At 41.1% G+C, this 20,637-nt stretch overlaps 1 protein-coding gene across 3 annotated transcripts in view; it reads right to left on the reverse strand.

The window, feature by feature from the left end:
• The window catches only part of SPOCK3 (SPARC (osteonectin), cwcv and kazal like domains proteoglycan 3), a 389,564-nt gene that overhangs the window by 84,246 nt on the left and 284,681 nt on the right, over positions 1-20,637 (reverse strand). For all 3 annotated transcript variants that reach the window (XM_048847640.2, XM_048847639.2, XM_048847637.2), the window contains one exon: positions 8,659-8,773. In XM_048847640.2, the coding sequence (XP_048703597.1) occupies positions 8,659-8,773 (115 nt within the window). The remainder of the gene's footprint in view (positions 1-8,658; positions 8,774-20,637) is intronic.

The following is a 20,637-nucleotide window of genomic DNA, read 5'->3' on the forward strand; positions in this document are numbered from 1 at the left end:
TAGGTCCTTAATGGACTAAGCTTCATCATCTCTGTGCAGACAATGAAACTGAGTCACAGGCAGCACAAGGGTCTGATCCTTTTCCCACTGAAATCAACAGCAAAATGTCCATTGACTTCAGTGTACAGGATCAGGCTTTAAGGGACCTAAGCAAGCCTATGGCACAGACAGGAAAAGAAATCCAGTCTAACTCCCAGTCCTGTGCATTAGCCACAAGACCATCTACTTCAGATGCTGCTTGGCATTTAATTTCAGTATAAACTGCTTTACTGCTTTCAGTCAATATTGTATTGTATGAGACATCTTATGGTAATGAACTAAAAACCTGAAATACAGATAGAAAGAAGAACAGTGCAATAAAAAATTGACCAAAACAAGGGCTGATTCAGCTAATAGCGTGTGAAAGATTTCCAATCAGCAAACCTGACTTAATGCTGCTGCTTTTGAAAATGCCCACTCATTTATTGAGCCTCTTCTCTCTAAGAAAGAGGACCTCTGAAATGGCAACAGTTTCTCCATCCTGAAAATAAGCACACCTCTCTTAAAGGCATTTGTTGCCAATTTAATACAACTTTTTTTTGGGGGGGGAAGCCAGTATTTTCTATAATCAATTTATCAGTAATACAACATCACTTACGGCATTCCTATTTTGTGAAATATATTCAGAACTCATGTTAATTCATATGAGTAGATTTATGAATATAAAAACAAGACACATCGTAACATGAGAGCCTGCTTACTGTAGGGGTTCATTTTTCTGGATTTGAAGTCTTAATCTTGAATATAAAATAAAAATCTAAACATTTTTAGATGGGAATCTAACCTATTCTTATATAAATGTCTTCATTTGGCCACCCCATAGCTAATCATTAATGTTGTCAGGTCTGACTAGTCTAGTGTATATTTTAAGGCATATGGAGTTCATTCCTGAAGTTAATTTTATAGAGAGAATAAAATGTACTGTTTTTCCTTGAAAGGTAATAATGCAAAGTAGTGATTAAGAGGTTATTGCAAGTGTTACTCTCATCCCTCTAATTGTACATTTGTGATTTTGGGAAACTGTTCCACTTTCTCTTTCAATACAAACAGCAGAAAAAATGGTTTATTTGGTATCCACACCTGTATGATGTAGCAGGGTTTTTACTCATATAGTAAGAAGATAGTGCCATGTGTATAAAAACATAACGAGGCTTTCTGGGAATGCTGTTATGCAATTTGTTTAAAAACATTAATTACCTATATTTGTTTTTTAAGTAGCAATGTACACAACAGGACCCACCTTGCTGTTAATCTAACTGTATGTGTGTTCACATCAAGTTTTCCCATCTCCTGTAACCTACATAAACTAATATAATGGTGCTCCTGGAACTTATTTGCTAAAACTGTGATTAATTGAGTGACAATATTCAGCACATTACGGTGTCCCCTTGCTAGGCTTCCTACATTCATATGCTTAATGCCCCTCAACGCTTACAACAGATGAAGGCATTTTCAGTAGGACACTTTGCCTTTTGGCTTCACATTGGCAGAAGAGTACTCTTAAAAAAAAAAATCATGCCGGTGGTAGTAGTTGTCCAGGCTACATATGAATTCCTCCTTACATGACAAATTAATGAAGACTCCTTTTTCTCAGGAAGCCTCTTACAATACAAACTTTAATTGACCTCTTACCAACAATCTTAATGGGGAGTTATTCAAAACATTCCCAAGAGTGAACACTTCTTTCTTGGTGGCTAGTGAACATGGAAACTCTATTCATTATTCATAAGGTCATGATTGGTCCATAAGAAGAGCACAACCTATATGCACCCATCCAGAGCCCATTCAGCCAGGTAAGTCTGCCATCCCCAGCAGTTGTAAATGTAGTTAATAGGGCAAATCTCATTGACAAGAACACTCCATACCCCTTCTGTAGTCTCTCCTGACACTCAAAATCTCAGGATCTGGTGTCAATGCCAGATTCAGTATGGATCTCATTACAGAGGTGGGAATCCTATGTACATCCCATCTACATGCCCCTCCAGACTCAACAGTGGAATGAATGCAGCCACATCGGATACTAAGTTTCCTGGCTTGGATGGAAACATCTATCCATGATCAAAATATTTGGTCCAGACAGGAAAGAAAATACACCAGCCATTTACAGCTTTGCACAGTAAGACTTTTTGTACATCTAATATTAATTTATTCAGATAGTGAGGCTTCAGTCACTCATATACACAAGACAGGGATGGGAGTAGAAGCAAATGTCTGCCTTATAAGGGAGTGTCACTAGATTAAATGGGTGGAAAAGCACTTGGAGTTAACCAGAATCAGTCATCTCCACTCAGAGTGGCTCAACTTTCAGTATTTCCCCCAGAGGGAGAATAAGCTTCTCTCTACAAGATTTCACATGCCACAGCCTCTGCCTACTTCTAACCATCCTCAGAGATTTCTTAAAATGTTGTTTGTTTACAGAGTACTGAGTATGGCTATCTTGCACCTGTGTTCCTACCCTCCTGTCATTTAGAGTTCCTTTGCCTCAAGTCTAGATTTCTGCAGAGTCTCTATCACTCCAGAAGTTTACTTCATGTCAATATTATAAGCTTTTGACCAATAGTTTTGTCCTGCTATGGAAGGTGGTTATAAACAGGGATACTAAAAATCAATCTGCCACATAAAAACGCAGAATTTGCGCTTTTACAGATTATCTTTAGTTTTTCCATTTTGTGAAAAAATAAGAACATACACAAAGGTGGGGCTCTGGCTGTCAGTTTAAAAATTGTAAATATTTCAATAAAACAGTGTGTTCAACTGATACCTATATATATTGTTACAGAAACTAAAGTTCAGTGTTTCATTGTAATCGTGGATTTTTCCTTTTTTTTTAAATCAGAGAATTCTGCTTTTTGTTTTTAACCACAGAAAACTAGGATCCCTCATTATAAATATAGAGGTATTCAGTAAAGGAAGTCCAACTAAAAAAATCTTCACAGCATGAGTCACATGAGAGGGGGACCAACCTATATTACAGACTGAGGTAAAGACACTGCAGAAATCCAATATAATTACAACCTCAAAGCTCTTAACAACTCTGTTCCTGTCCTGCCTTACTGCATTACCTCCACCCCAGTCAAAATACCAATGGCCAACATCAACTGCTCAGTTCTCCATTTAAAGGTAGCGTATGTTTACTTATCTATTGTGTGTGTACACACACACAATGTTAAATTATATATATAAAAAAGCAAATGTAGTTTAGATTGCACATAATTGTTTCCCTTATCATTTAGATATTGTGTGCTTTCATAGATTGTAAGCCTCTTGAGGTAGGACTACTGTCCTATGTTTGTACAGCTAATAGGGATCCCGATCTGCATTATAGCTATAAAATAAAAGTATCAGTAAATAAATAATAAGCACAAATTTGCTTTTCCTTGCCCACATTTCCCCCTCTCATGCTCTGCATTTATACTGTTTGGTTATTATAATTTGCTTAGGGCCATGACAGCTGCCTTTGATATTCCTTTTTGTGAATGAATTGAAGCATTTAACAAACCCAGCCCAACACCTCCCCCGTCCTGTGCTTGGCAGCTGGTATCAGAGAGGTGTCGATCCTAGGTTCTATACTCTATCCAACTCACAAAAGGAAGATTAATCTATTTTGGTACTTTTGAAATATATTAATGCATTCATTTTATTTCCACCTTCCTTCAAACCAGATGTGATTTAGTCAAGTATGTACCCTGATAATCAAATCCAGTCAGACCATCTCCTAATTTCAGAAACTTCCTGGTACATTATTTTTCGCTTAGGAGCTGTGTCTCTGTATACTTACATATTTGGTTTCCTTTTTTAGCTTTTATCCAGATAGCAATAATTGTCAATTTGTGGTTCAAAAATAAATGAAAAATACAGCTCACTTCACTTTAAGTCTTCAATATTCTTTTTCAGTTCTGCATATTATCAACTATCCACATGTAACATTTTGTAGAAAATGACAAGGAGACCACACTTAATTGTAGCGGTTAATGTGGCATAAGGCTAGAGAGTGGGGTCACACACATATTCAGAGGTAATTCCCTATAATTAGACCTGTCACATTGGTGATTGTTCAATCAAAGTACAGAGACATGGTTTCTATAATCTTTAAAATATATTTTTACCTCCTTTTCAAATATGCTAAAAGAAAGAACTATAAAATGATATAGAAGGATTTGGATAGAACTTTGCAATGAAGGGATCTGCAAAGGAGAAGAGATCTGACATTCTGACTCCCAACCCCTAACCCCCCCCCCATCCAAACAAACACACAAAAAATCCAACAGTGAAGATCTGACAAAAAGTCAGGAGTAAGGCCCCACAGCTTCATCTGTTCAAGACTCCTGACAGCCTAACAAGTCAGCTAGGCTATCTGACAAAGTGCTCTGCCTGATTGGCTGAAGAAGCTTCCTGTACCCAGCCTTGCTTCTGCCTCAGAACCAGCCCGCCTCCTGCCTTCCCTGATTCCTGGTAATCTGGTTCTGACCCTTGGCTAAGATTCCTGGCACCAACTCTGTCGCGACCCTTAGTTCTGGCATTTGGACTCACAGCACTAGGTATGACAAGCCGTCCAACCTAGTTCCCCAACACAAGATGAGTCATAGTATTACAAGAGTGTGGGGAGGCTGGGAATTGTCCAATCATAATAGTATAGACTGGCTTAGTGTTGAGGCTAGACAAGGACCTTATAAATGCCTACATATGCTTAAAAACAAAACAAAAACTAAATAAGCTTTGTAAATAGGCAAAAATCTATGCTAGCATTCCAAAATTTGGTGGAATTAAGAAACAAAGGGGCTTGATCCTTTATCTCTGAAGTAAATGAAAGTTTTGCCATTGACCACAATAGGTGCAGATTTGGACCCAAAGTGAACATGGTGCAATGAAAGGAAATAGTCAAATTCATAAGTATAGAAGGGTATGTCTACACTAGAAATGTAAGTCAACCTATATTACGTTGACTAACTGAAGTGTTGCATATCCACACTACCCTTCTTGGGTCAGTGGTGCGTGTCCTCACCAGAAGCACTTCCACCAACCTAAGAAGGGCAGTGTGGGGAGCCGAGAGCCTGGTCCCTGAGCACCCAGCTGTCCCACAGGCTCCAGGAGCCCAGGAGCCCAGAAACCTGCCTTGTCAATTTCTTGGTTCACCAAGCTGAGAAACTGACAAGGCTGCCCAGCTCCCAGTGGGGAGGTTGGGGTTGCCAGGGCTTCTTGACCTGGCTCCCAGTTGGTATGGGGTCCATTTTCTCCCAGGAGTATGGTCCAGCAGCCCAGCTTTCCAGAGGAGCAGGGAGCAGTTGGCTTCTGCTGTGAAATTTACAAGACAGTCAGCAGCTGATATAAGGGATGCAGTGTCTACAAAGACACTGCGTTGCCCTAACTACACCGACATACCCCTCACGCCTCCCATGCAGGTGGAGTTATGAGGTCGGTGTAGTAGGGCACTTACATCAGCGGGGGGAGGCTGTAGTTAAGACACTGACATAATTAGGTCAACATAAGCTGTCTTATGTCAACCTAACTTTGTAATGTAGTCCAGTCTGAAGAAGTCTGGGCAACATAATTAAGTTGCAAGAGACTACAGTCTCAGTGACGAGAAAAATGCACCTAACAACGGATTGTCAATGTGAGTTAACATGGTACTATTCACAGACTGGAGAGTACAAATGAATCTGTACTGGACACAGAAAAGAGAAGGGATTCAAACAGTCATATACTGCCGTTTAAGACTCATGCAGAAAAACTAGGTCAGCAGTGGGGGTGGGGGGGAAGCAAAATGGGTTAAAAGGTAGGAAGGATTTTTAAAAATATATAATGTCAAATTATTCTAGTTCTACAGAACACATTTTTATCTGAATTAAATTCTTATACACAGTTACATGAAATCTATTAAAGAGACACAGAAGGGCTTTAATACAATAGCGTTTTCATCAACTTCTCTACGATTCCACTATTAACTTGCTTAATTCCCCCTGAAGAAAATTCTGCTGTTTATATTTTAAACTCAATTTGGCTGAACAGGAACATGAATTAAATTAAGTCAAAGTAGCTAGTTGCCACAAACTGCACACTACATCACTAAATTAGCGTGCAAGCACAAGCAGTTTGGTGAATTATGTAACATTAACTTTCAGATACTGTTATTAAACTTATGTTTTATTCATGCCAAAAAAGTTGCTTGGATTCATTAATTAAACAATTTGGTAGTCCAGCTATCTACAATGTGATTATATTTCTCACAGTTATATTCTTGAGGATACGTCCTATATTCTTTTGAAAATTGCAGAAGCATGACAAAACACTCCCAACCGTTTCAACATGATTCCTAGATGACACTTTGTTGATCAAAGCACAGATGAGCATTGTTAGTCAATCCCCCTCAATGTTCTCTAACACACACAGCGTACTACTGCTGGAGCGTTATGCACTTTTAACGTAAATGAAATACTAGCAATGATACTCAACGTACTTTCACATTTTTCATGGCTCCTGGCCTTTGGCACTGAAAAGAAATGACACTCACATTTTTACGTACTGCTGATCTGCAGCTGTAAAAAAACCTTGTACTCTGTTTGTCCTCACAATCAGGCAGGAGAGGATTACTTTAAATTCTCACTGCCTTTCCCCTCTACTCAACTGAACATAAATGATCTTTATCCCCTGACAGGGTAAGTCTTTAGGAACAGTTCATTCCGAAGAGTGCTAATTAAAAAACAGTTCCATCTTGTTGAAGCCGCTAACTCATACCTATAATTTATTTTCAGTATTTAGATAATTTTAGTATTAATAGTAGGCTGTGATTGAAAAATTCACTCATCTAGGACAAGTAGGAATTTAGATCAGATGAATGGGCTGGAAAGGAGGCAGGAAGCAGAGGGCAGGAAGTAGACGGCTGCTACTGTTACTTTATTTTAGGCATAGGTGCTGGAAATAAAAGTGATAGGGGTGCTGCTGTTTGGTTCAATAGCTCTCAGCAACCCCACTGCACAAATTTTTCTAGCAACCCTGATTGTAGGGAAGATGGGGGCCAGGGGCAGAGTTACCATATGCAGAGGTGAAAATGGCCTCCCAGGGTGAAGCCTCTCAGTTGATTCTCCACTTCATACCTACTGCTGGGCAAGCAGGAGGCAGGTAGCCAGGCAGGATCATCTCTCTTCCACCCATGGGGGAGTCTCTGGTCTATACTCAGAAATAGCCCTAATTCAGCAATTGGTTACCAGTGATTGGTATGCTGAACCATGCAGGGACTTGCACCAATTAAGCTAATTGAGTTTTACCCCTGCTTCAGTATTTTTCACCTGAGCTACCAGGGTCAGTAGATGTTGCAGAATTTTTTCAAGCCCTGATAACAGGTACCAAAGCACAACTAAAAATTAATGTAATTAAAAAACCCTGATGCCTTATTGTAGTGCAGCAGTTTATACTAGAGACAGTATTTATATAACCCTTAGTGATTTTATTGCAGAAAAAAAGGAGTGGAATAAGTGATGTTTTAGCACAGTTTTGTAATTGGTTGTGTGTGCATGTACATGTATCCGTGTTCATTGTGGTTACTTAAATTCATTGCTTAAAATTAACTAATCCACTCTCTTTTTTTTAAAATCGTAAGAAAAATGTACTTAATCAGCAGCTAATGTTTACAATGGAGGTAAGAATTCTCTACACAATTTAAAATAGCCCATGAAAGTTAATAAATTAGCTTCAGAAAGTACTGATATAATAATATACACCAAGACCATAAATGCTATTTATTTATTCTTTATAACGTTGCCAGAGAAAAATATCTTCAGAAGACCAGTATTCATATATTCCAGCGAGGAGAAATAGCATTTATACACAAAGAGGTTCTTTAAATGCAGAGGAAAGAAAGACAAAGTCCCAGGCTCTAGCTGTGCTGCATTTGGCACACTTAGGAGGTTTGTGCACAAAGGTGAATTTAAAACCACCTTTGTGCACCCTCCCAACTCTGAGGTCATCCATCTAGCAGCCACTAGAGCAAACTCCTGCTGTTATATAATTTACACCAGTTTCATACAGCCACAATGGGCTGTTCCAGCACTCAGGAATCAGTAGAATCTAGAAGGGGTTGGTCACAAATCTTTTTTTTACCAACTGTGCGAGGGGCTCAGAAGCACCACAAAGCAACCAAATGCTCTGCTGACTCAAATTTCACAAAAATACCATGCACCTGGTTCACAAAGTCATCAATGTCTTCTCATTCAGTTCTCACATACAAGCTCACCTTTTCCATGATGCCCTCTAGTTGTGAGTACGTAACAATACAATTGCTGCTACTTAAGGATAATTTTTTAAAACTAAGTTACTTCCCACCCTGGATTCTTTAGTGCATCTTTGTCTTCTTGACCTTTAGAGTGAAAGCAGTTTGGAGCAAAGACTGTTTTTTTTTTCCTGTGTGTTTTGAGCATGTTGTGTTCAACAAAAATACAAATATCAACAATGGTTTTACACTACAGTTAGCATGGAAAAATATTGTCTTCTACTCTAGCTGTTATTTCAAAACCCACTCTAAGAAAAAAAAACCCTCATTTTTCTTTAGAATAGTCACCATTTAGTGATCACTGTATTCTTCCATGAATTAAATCATATTCCTCTCTAAAAATTGCCTTTACTTACCTCTCTGACCATTTCTGCCTATAATTGTGGGGTTATCTGAAGAGCACGGGCAACGTCCTTCACACTTCACAGAAATCTGTTTTCCTGAGACGCATGCTTGATATTCTAGTTTGCACTGTAATAAGAGAATGATGAGAATTAATGTAAACATATTTTATAATATAAATTCCAGTTCATTGAATATTTTGAAGGAGCTTTTGTTAGTCATTCATCACTTCTTGTTCTTTGTGGTTATAAATGCAAGAAAAATAACTGTACAGTATATAGGTTTCAGAGTAACAGCCGTGTTAGTCTCTATTCGCAAAAAGAAAAGGAGTACTTGTGGCACCTTAGAGACTAACCAATTTATTTGAGCATAAGCTTTCGTGAGCTACAGCTGAATGCATCCGATGAAGTGAGCTGTAGCTCACAAAAGAGTATGCTCAAATAAATGTGTTAGTCTCTAAGGTGCCACAAGTACTCCTTTTCTTTGTACAGTATATATTGTCTTTGCACTTTACAGTTTGAATAAAAGATGGAACCAAGCTGTAATGTTCTGTCCTCTAATTTCAGGTGGCAGTTGTTTTAAGCTCTCTACTAATAATGCATTTGTTTAATTACATAGATTCAGTGATATGTACATACTCCACCTTCATGTACAACACTGACGCTGTGAAGACACTAAATATGGCCAGGCTGTGAATCACTGAAATATAGCTACACAGGAAAGTAAAGGGAAATAAGTCCCTTCCTCTTTTGTGCAGCCATATTAGGGCTCCCTAAATCATAGTTCCAGGCAAGGAAGACTAGATTAAGAGTGCCACTGATACTGTAAAAATGGTGCCTGTGCAGATTTTCTGTTATTTGTTTTACATCCTGCAACATCCAGTCACAGGTATGACAATTCCCTATATTATGTCAAGGTTCTGAAGATACAGTAAACTATTGATATCAAATCAGTAGATTCATTTAAAGTTCTGTAATGATAGTAGTCTTTTCTTCTGTTCTGCTTCATGGCATAGAGAATAATACATGTGGGTTCTCAGACTATATTGATTCTACCTGTTCTGTATATGTTAACGATCAATAAGATAGCAAGGACAGAAACAGGAATCTATTTATAGTGTTTAACAATTCATACCTTTCTATTATTAAAACAATAACCTACTCAAAATAAAGCCAGTATGTCATAGACAATACAATTTAATGTATTCCACATAGAGCCCAATTGAAACTGTCACTATCTTCTATGATATAAAACTAAGTTGAAGGCTGCTTAGTTCTGATATGTACACAATGTGTGTAAAACATGCACAGGGATTATGGACAATACTTAACAATACTAAAACAAAAACCAGAAATATAATTTCAAAAAATGAAAGTAACATGGACAATACATACAGGTGGATAAAAATAAAATTATGATCATTATTGTTCTAATCAAAAAGTTAAACTCTTCTGTATAGCTAGAAAAAAATAGGGCCACATTGATCCCATGAACCTCTTCAAACAAAGGTCCGTTCTTGATTTTGGCCTGTAGGATGGTTTGATATTAGGAACAAATCTGTAGTCACCTAGTAAGGAGCTTTTGTGGGACGAAAGGAGGAAAAAAAAAAGATGATAGAGAGTATCATCCAGTAGATGATGGAAGCCCTCCAGTAGAAGGATGGAAGACTTCCCTCTGCTCAGTCAGGTGAAGGAGATACAACCCCAACGTTTTTTATTTCAGAGGACAGGTTCAAATGGCAAAGAAAAACATAAGAGGAATTTTCTGAAGCATCATCCAAAGTCAGAGAAAGTCACCAGATGTCTATTCTCATACTCCCTGATTCATCTTCTATTTGTTTTAGTTTCATCTGAACCACACTACATTACCCCAGTGGCTAGGTTCTCTAGCAATCTCTATAGTGACTGCTGACACTGCTTAGAAAGGGTTTTGACTTTCTCTTGCTAACTTCCTTTAAGGTAAGGGGCAGGAAGATGGCAACTTGGGGGAGCACAGATATTTGTTTGAATGTGGGCTTGTGGGAACAGCAGCAGCTTAGGTTGTAAACTTGGTCTGTTATTTCCAGACACAAAAGTATTCAAACTTACCCTCATCTCAGGTTGATTTTAGAATCTATAAGCATGGGAATAGTCACATTTGTTCTACAATTATTACAATGTACGTATGTTATTTTGATATGAGTTCTGTATTTATCATTCTTGTTACAATGTTAAAAACACTATAAACGAAAAAGCATATGTTTTTCTAACATTCTGCCAAGTTCTACTCCAGAGGCAAGCTGATTTTAACCTAAGGTAAATTTATCCCTGTTCTCTCTCTCTCTTCAAAAGCAGGGATCCAGAGGGGAACACTGAGAAGAGAACCCCAGACAGTGGCCACTACTAATCCAGGGGATGCAGCCCAGAGGAACTCCGCCCAGAGATATGACTTCAGCAGGGATCTGAAGTAGGCAATCACAGAGCACCCTGTCCATCTTCGTCCTCTTAGTATGGTGGATGGCCACCTTGGCCAGTGTCAGAAGGTCTCACAACTTCATGAGGCCACAGATAGGGTGTACATAAATCAGGAGGTGCAGGGAAAAGTGCAGACAGAACTGGAGGAGGTTTTAAAGGACCTGTAAGAGGGGCTGCAACCTGGTGCACTCAATATAAATGTGTGCCAGGGTCCCTCTCTTGCCACAAACGTGTTGAGGCTGCTCCAGGTACATGCCTGTGCTCACAGCTCCATGAAGGAACTGCCAGCTAATATCCCCAGTAGTCCACAGGACCCCAGTGGAATATAGACTAGCCTAGGCCCAAGATTCAGACTTGTCTGTACAAAGTGCAAGCTGGTCTCTATATTGGAAGAGAAGATCGAAGGTCTGGAGCAACAGATAACGACCCTGCGTTGCATATGAGACACTGAGGATTTTCTGGACAAAAGTCAGGATATGCTTCTACGGGCACAAAGCTCTAAAGATTTAGAGCTGGTTGCACAGTGGAGCCAAGAGGCCAGTGAAGAAGCTTGGCAACATGTGACCTCCAGAAGAAGAAGGGGGAATGTCCGAGTTCCAGCAACGCGGACACAGGTAACTAACTGCTTTCATGTTCTCTCCACAGGTACCTTTGCGGAGAGTGGACCAGATGATATGTCTGGGGGGAGAAAGCAGAAGGAGACTCCGCTGGTTGGAAGGCATGAGATGCACTGTCCTGAGATGGGGGTTCCACGACCACCACTCCCAAGACAAGGAGGTGGGTGGTGGTGGTCGGGGACTCTCTCCTCCAGGGGACTGAGTCATCTATCTGCCGCCCTGACCGGGAAAACCGAGAAGTCTGCTGCTTGCCAGGGGCTAAGATTCGCGATGTGACGGAGAGACTGCCGAGACTCATCAAGCCCTCAGATCGCTACCCCTTCCTGCTTCTCCACTTGGGCACCAATGATACTGCCAAGAATGACCTTGAGCGGATCACTGCGGACTACGTGGCTCTGGGAAGAAGGATAAAGGAGTTTGAGGCACAAGTGGTGCTCTCGTCCATCCTCCCTGTGGATGGAAAAGGCTGGGGCAGGGACCCTCGAATCGTGGAAGTCAACGATTGGCTACGCAGGTGGTGTCGGAGAGAAGGCTTTGGATTCTTTGACCATGGGATGGTGTTCCATGAAGGAGTGCTGCGCAGAGACGGGCTCCATCTTACGAAGAGAGGGAAGAGCATCTTTGCGAGCAGGCTAGCTAACCTAGTGAGGGGGGCTTTAAACTAGGTTCACCGGGGGAAGGAGACCAAAGCCCTGAGGTAAGTAGGAAAGCGGGATACCGGAAGGAAGCACAGGCAGGAACGTCTGTGAGGGGAGGGCTCCTGCCTCATACTGAGAATGAGGGGCGATCAGCAGGTTATCTCAAGTGCTTATATACGAATGCACAAAGCCTTGGAAACAAGCAGGGAGAACTGGAGGTCCTGGTGATGTCAAGGAATTATGACGTGATTGGAAGAACAGAGACTTGGTGGGATAACTCACATGACTCGAGTACTGTCATGGATGGTTATAAACTGTTCAGGAAGGACAGGCAGGGCAGAAAAGGTGGGGGAGTAGCACTGTACATAAGGGAGCAGTCTGACTGCTCAGAGCTCCGGTATGAAACTGCAGAAAAACCTGAGTGTCTCTGGATTAAGTTTAGAAGTGTGAGCAACAAGAGTGATGTAGTGTGGGAGTCTGCTATAGACCACCGGACCAGGGGGATGAGGTGGATGAGGCTTTCTTCCAGCAACTCGCAGAAGCTACTAGATCGCACACCCTGGTTCTCATGGGAGACTTTAATTTTCCTGATATCTGCTGGGAGAGCAATACAGCGGTGCATAGACAATCCAGGAAGTTTTTGGAAAGCGTAGGGGACAATTTCCTGGTGCAAGTGCTAGATGAGCCAACTGGGGGGGAGCTTGGGGGGGGGAGCTTTTCTTGACCTGCTGCTCACAAACAGGGAAGAATTAGTGGGGGAAGCAAAAGTGGATGGGAATCTGGGAGGCAGTGACCATGAGTTGGTTGAGTTCAGGATCCTGACACAGAGAAGAAAGGTAAGCAGCAGGATACGGACCCTGGACTTCAGGAAAACAGACTTCGACTCCCTCAGGGAACGGATGGGTAGGATCCCCTGGGGGACTAACATGAAGGGGAAAGGAGTCCAGGAGAGCTGGCTGTATTTCAAGGAATCCCTGTTGAGGTTACAGGGACAAACCATCCCGATGAGTTGAAAGAATAGTAAATATGGCAGGCGACCAGCTTGGCTTAACAGTGAAATCCTAGCGGATCTTAAACATAAAAAAGAAGCTTACAAGAAGTGGATGGTGTGGATTGCACAAGAGGATGGTGTGGATTGCACTCTCAGCAAATTTGCGGATGATACTAAACTGGGAGGAGTGGTAGATACGCTGGAGGGCAGGGATAGGATACAGAGGGACCTAGACAAATTGGAGGATTGGGCCAAAAGAAATCTGATGAGGTTCAATAAGGATAAGTGCAGGGTCCTGCACTTAGGACGGAAGAACCCAATGCACAGCTACAGACTAGGGACCGAATGGCTAGGCAGCAGTTCTGCGGAAAAGGACCTAGGGGTGACAGTGGACAAGAAGCTGGATATGAGTCAGCAGTGTGCCCTTGTTGCCAAGAAGGCCAATGGCATTTTGGGATGTATAAGTAGGGGCATGGCGAGCAGATCGAGGGACGTGATCGTTCCCCTCTATTCGACATTGGTGAGGCCTCATCTGGAGTACTGTGTCCAGTTTTGGGCCCCACACTACAAGAAGGTTGTGGATAAATTGGAGAGAGTCCAGCGAAGGGCAACAAAAATGATTAGGGGTCTGGAACACATGACTTATAAGGAGAGGCTGAGGGAACTGGGATTGTTTAGTCTGCAGAAGAGAAGAATGAGGGGGGATTTGATAGCTGCTTTCAACTACCTGAGAGGTGGTTCCAGAGAGGATGGTTCTAGACTATTCCCAGTGGTAGAAGAGGACAGGACAAGGAGTAATGGTCTCAAGTTGCAGTGGGGGAGGTTTAGGTTGGATATTAGGAAAAAGTTTTTTCACTAGGAGGGTGGTGAAACACTGGAATGCGTTACCTAGGGAAGTGGTAGAATCTCCTTCCTTAGAAGTTTTTAAGGTCAGGCTTGACAAAGCCCTGGCTGGGATGATTTAATTGGGGATTGGTCCTGCTTTGAGCAGGGGGTTGGACTAGATGACCTCCTGAGCTCCCTTCCAACCCTGATATTCTATGATTCTATGATTCCCCACCCTCCTTGGGGGGTAAGAGGTCGTGCCACTTGGTGTCAGGGCAGGATATGAGGGTTTGGAATGATAGTAGTGAATGAGGCAGGAGATTACAAGAAGAGAAAGCATGGTCTCATGATGAGTAAGGCAGCTGAATAATTCCCTGGATAATTGGATTCTATTCCTGCCACAGAGTTCCTAAGTGATGCTGGGCAAGTAATGCCAAACTTTTCATAGGGGGTTACTAATTGTGTGTTCTCCATTTTTTGGTGCCCGCCTTAAGACCTTCCAGTCTGATTTGCAGAAATTCTGAGCTGTCATAACTGTGACTGAAGTCAATGGGAGCTGTGATGTGAACTTTTAGATTCACCATGTAGACCTACGTCACTTCATCTCACTAAACACCTGATTGCAGTAGTAGGCTGTCATCCCCTATCTGGATCAGCACTTGATAGGGATGAGACACACTTTTGTTTGTGGATTTCACAGCTATTTGCTGACAGCAGAGGAATGAAATCTCAGGGTCCATCTAGTTTTGGGAGGGGAATGTGCTGTAGTCGGCACAGGCTCTTCTACCCATTCCCTCACCTACTTGACTGCTTCTTCCCCATCCCTTCCAACCTGTCCCTTCCACTCCCTGGCATGTCATCCCAGTCCCATACTCCTCTTCTAGCCAGTCCTAGTTACCACTCCTCAGGCCTCTCATTGCAGTTCCAGTCTTCTTGCCTAGCCAATCCTAGTCTCCCCCTCCCCCGCCCAGACTATGTTCCAGTCCCAATCTCTGCCCCACAATTCCTGATCCCATTCACCTTGCATAGCCATTCCTACTCTCCTACCCCTCCCAGCTCTTCATCCAATTGCTCTATCTCCTCCCACTGACCTCACTCCCACCCTCCATTCTGCAACCCCACTGCCTCCCAGTCTTCCTCTCCAGGCTTTTCATCCAAACTCAGTGTCCTCCCCATGGCTCCTTATCCTAGCATCTTTTCCCCTTTCCACATTTATCTACCTGGATCCCAATCCCATTCTCCATATCTACCAAGTATCTTTCCCCACAGCCTGCAGTCTCAGCCCGCCCCAGGCTCCTTGTTCCATTCAGCTCTCCTCATCAGCTCTGGCTCTGATCTCCTCTGCATTTGAATCAGGCAGCTTCCTCCTCCATTCTACCCCAAGTAGGGTGTGTGTGCCACTGAGAACACCGGAAATGCAGGCACTCTGCACTCAAGTGCCAGTGCCTGGACCTGGCATGATCCCCAGAAAACCAGAATGGCAATTGTAGGTAAAGTCCTGCTCAGCCCAGGACTGGAGCATGATCAGTGTGTACAGAATCTTTGGAGATTTTTAGCTTCAAGGGTCTAGCAAGTCTCTAATCAGTATATGCAAACTGCAGTTTTTTCAAAAGCTTATTTCTTGGCCAGTTTTGAGTAGATTACATGGCAAAAGGCAAATCACTGATGCAAAGGCCCCATTCCCAGTCAAGTTTCAAGTCCCTGCTCCAAAGGACAGGGGCATTAGAGAATTTCAAAGAAAAGTTCACCTGAATTTAACACAGGAAAAACATATATATTTTCCCTAGCCTTATTCTCAGAAATTGCTAGATGATTTTAGCTGAAATTTTCCAAAACAATTCTGCCTGAGTCAAACCCTGCAATGGAAAATTTCAGTCTGAATGGTTAAAGGTTAGCAAACTAATGAGCAACTGAAAACAAGGTCTCTAAATGGGAAGCATCAAGTAACCTCAATAATGAATGGTGCTATCAGCCCCACCTATAAAGTAAGATTTGTAAAGTGCTCTGCTATTCTTTGGAAAGAAAGTTAGACTCAATTACAGACAAAAACACAAAGTTATTTAAGTTGCAAAGTCAAGCACTCAAAAGATAAGAAATGCCAGAATTAAAGTTGCCCACACAATGTTAATTCTGTCCCTGTGTGTATATGCATTATGATGCAGTGTGATTACAGTATCATATACTATTTTTTCTACACAACTGCTTCCTCATCTAGTGCACAGTATGGACTGTGAATCTGATGTGAATTGAAATCTTATTGAAATTTCACTGAGGCAAACAGGAACTCTTTCTAGAACATTAATATTAGTACATTAATGAGATACTTTTTAGACAACTCATAACGAGTAATTACACCACTGAAAATTTTTTTCATGTTTGAAAGGTAGCCGTCATCTTTAATTGTAACTTATCTAGGTAATGAAACTTCTTTACAGGCCAGTAATTTATTATGTGGGAATTTATTTTAAAATTAAACAGCACACTCTTAATAAGAAAATGCACTCGTGAGTAATTCAATTCAGCTGATACTTACTAGTGCATATGTTTCAAGTGTTAAATTGGATTACATATGTCTGTATAGCAGAATTATTTGTCAAAGTGAATAATCTTTAGTCAGAATTACTGACCACTCATGTAGATTATGAATCTAACGCTTGTCAGTGACAAAACAGGGGCAGAGGGAAGGGTACTCGTCCCCAGCTCCATGTCTATTCTCAGGCCCTGCGCCTCAGTTCTAACCACGCTTTCTGGTATCTGGAGCAGGGGAATGAGTGATACAGTGTGTCTGGAGCATGGGAGTGGGAGACCCCCTAAGTCTCTGTCCCTCCAATATGCCTTTATTTACACACACACACACACACACACACACACACACACTCTCTCTCTCTCTCTCTTTTTCCATAGTGCTTTGCACTACCACCACCTACAGACCCCACCAATTAAAATGTAAGCAATTAAACAAAGGGGCTGTGAGTGTACAGGGGCTTGGAACATCCCCTCCAACCCCACACAACTGCTTTCCTCTAAGAAAAAAAACTCACACTTATCCCTCTCATGCTTCCTTCCTCCAGGCTCCTGTGACCCTCAAATGTTGCAGGAAAAGTTCTTCTGTGTAAGACCTTACCCATGACCCCATGCTTGCAAAGATCTCCATTTCATTTACATCTTCACAACTCTGCTCATCCTTCCTATTCCCCTTCACACAGCTTCATTCACCCACACTGCCTACTTCCCCATGCTGCTCCATACCACACTCAACTCTCGCCTCCTATAACCTCCTGCTCCTCAGCTCTTCACTTCTGCTTCTGTCACCTCTTCCACAGGGCTCTCCTCAGGAGAACATACTCATGGGGTCTTCTGGGGGTAGAGGCAATAAATAGTCCTTTCTACGATCCCTTTCCTTTCTCTTCACTGGGTGACCAGATGAATTTTCCACCACAGAAAGTGTAAGCCCATTAGAGGGTAGGGAGATCTTGTCCTGTGAATCTCAATCCAATAGGGCTTTGAATTTCCAAAAAAAAAAAAAAAAAAGGTATCCAAGCCCTCTGGGAACCAGGAAGATCTTTGTCCTGATGAACACTGCAGATCATGGGATTTCCTCAGGACAGGAAAATTCTGTTGAAGAGGGGTTAGGGCTTCCCAGAATTCCTCTCGAAACACCAGTGCTGTCCCCCTCCCAACCCCATGACTCCTCTTCTCTCAACTTTCTGCTCTCAGCTCTCCCCATAACCCATAAGCTCCCCTCACAGACACTGTGTTCAAGACTACCCATTTATTTTGGCATATACATGTAATTTTGAAGATTTGGATGTGGGAAGCTGCATGCTGGAAGTGAAAGAGTTGTGGAGTTGAATATGTTTGGATGTTTTGAGTATATGTTTTGTGAAACGACATCATTCTGAATATCGTGTTGTATAAACTGGCGATTTCCTGTATCTTCAGCATTTATGTTGAAAGCAAACTCACTTTTGCAGCCTTAACTTTAAGTAACGTTTTTAGTACAATTTAGAAATAATTATGTCCATATATAATTCTTATAAGAGCCTTGAGAAAAGCAGAAATATATTTAATATAAAGTTTTGAACTAAAAACCTCACTTAATCAACTGGAAAGAATCCCAATGATATCATAGCATCAGCAGTTCTTGGGCATTATTTCCAGTTGACTATGTTTTTAGCTCAAAACCTCATATTAAATATGTTTGTGCTTTTCTGAAGGCTCTTATAAGAATTACAGACATGTTTGTAGGTAACAAATTTGATTAGTAGTTAGTGCAAAATGCTGACAAACATGTTTTTAGGCTTTAGAGCACAAGAATTAAAACTATAAAATTATATATTAAAACTGAACATCCTCCAAAAGTCTAAAGTATTTTAGTTTATGATCAGCATCAGTTGATGATCTTTTTATTTTACACTAACCACTAATCCAGTGTTCTACCTACTCATTCAATAAGAGTATAGGTTAAAGCTATTTCAGCAGATTAGCACTACTGTAAAAACAAAACAAAAAAACACTTGGGGGAATACAGGTAATGTTTTGACCCAGAAACAAAAGGACATGTGCTTTTGAACCAGGACCCTTAGAAATCAAAAGCCTATTGTGCTTGAAAGAGAACTGATGATACATTGCTTATAAAGCTATGAACCAGAGAAAGCAATTTACAAGGCACACTGAAAATCTGTATAAACAATTCTCTTCCGGTTCTCAGGAAACTCATTCTCCTGTATAGCTCTTGGTCTTGCCAACTTTCTTCAGCACAGTGTAGTGCAGTGATTTTAAAAAGGGACTATAAATCAGGTCACCTAGTTTCTAATACTATTTATTGTATCACCTTGAGGAAGTCACTTACCTTTGAAAATCTCACCTAAAACTGTTATTTAGGCACTTAACGATATAGGTAGGTGCCCAGTGGGATTTTCCAAAGTGTCACCGGTTATAAGGAAGAGGTCTTTTTTTATATTGTGTTCAGCATGTTTGACTTTTTAAAATAATTTTCACTAGAAACACTTAATAAGCAAGTTGTTTTAACTTTAGAGTAGCAATAAAGGAATGATAAAGGAAAAATAACTCAGTAAATATTTCCGTGTTATGCTTCCTCTCCCCCAAGTACAGCTGCATTAATACAGTTATCCTGTAACTATCTAAAATATATCCATAAGGTTGGTGCGCTTGGGGTATGTGTGATTATGTATTTTGCTCTATATTACACACAAGGAACTATGTTAAAGAAAATTATTAAGGTTGCAAAGTCAAGCACTCAAAAGTTAGGAAATGTCAGCCCCTGGCTCCCAATCCCAGTTTTCCTGACATCCCAACTCCAAGTCCCTGTTTCTCTCCCCCCTCTTCAACAGCCTCCACTCCCTTATTCCACTCCCTGACTTCTTGTCCCAATCGCCTCTCCCCACACCCAAGCGGATCGGGCTGTTCTCCCCTCTGCATTGAAACCACTGAGAGTACAAAAGGGTCTCTGCTCTAAGTCTCAGGCCCCAGGCTCAGACCCAGCATGTCCCACAGCAGCTCCAAGCTACAATTGAAGGTCAAGTCTTACTCAGTCCCAAAGCTGAAGAATGCTCAGTCACACATAATCTTTGAGGGAATTTAGCTGCTACAAATCTGTCTGTGCACAGAGCATGGGCAAATTGGGATTTTCTAAATGCTTATAAATTGTCCAAATTTGGGCAGAATTTCAAAGGGACTGCAAAAGGCATATCCCAGACATAAAGGCCATCCGACTGCCAAATTTCAAGGCCCTACTTCAAAGCATAGGGTCGCTAGAACTTTCCAAAGAAAAGGTCATTAAGAAGTTTTTAACATGGGCAAAAACAAGGTAATTTTCCCTACTCTCATTCTCAGAAATGGATGGACTGTTTTGGCTGAAAATTTCCAAAAAAATCAGTCAAGGCAGATGGCATGTACAATTTCAGTATAAACAAGTGAAATTACAAGCAACTGAGAACTGGGTCTTATAGTGGGAAGCATCAGGCACCCTGGATAATAAGTGGTGCTTCTAACTGCCCTCTTTCTCCCCTCTTTCAACCCCACGCCCAATAACAAAGAGAGAGAGAGAGAGAGACAAACACAGACACACAGAAGTATGTGTGAATTTGGCTTCTCAAAACATTGAACTTTTGTTAAAGATTCTAGTCAGGGCCTATTAAAATGTTTTATAATTCCACTTTTTGGTGTAATATACTTTCTCATACTACACTCACTGATTGCATTACTAATTAATCAAGTTCAATTTACCTAATTATCCCAAAGTTGAAATATTTATAAATTTATAAGTGAACTAAAATATCACATAAAGGGCATGCTCATTAGTCTTTAATTACAGAAAAGTAATGCAAATACCATATACAGACAGGCCTAGTTAATCCATGCTTGGTTATCCCAGTGTCTAAGTGTCAAAAACATTTAAACTATACTGTATGGTAATCAGAAATGGTAGCTCACAAACTGATTCATA

This window comes from Caretta caretta, chromosome 4, assembly GCF_965140235.1.
Source record: "Caretta caretta isolate rCarCar2 chromosome 4, rCarCar1.hap1, whole genome shotgun sequence".
NCBI classification, from domain to species: Eukaryota; Metazoa; Chordata; order Testudines; family Cheloniidae; genus Caretta; species Caretta caretta.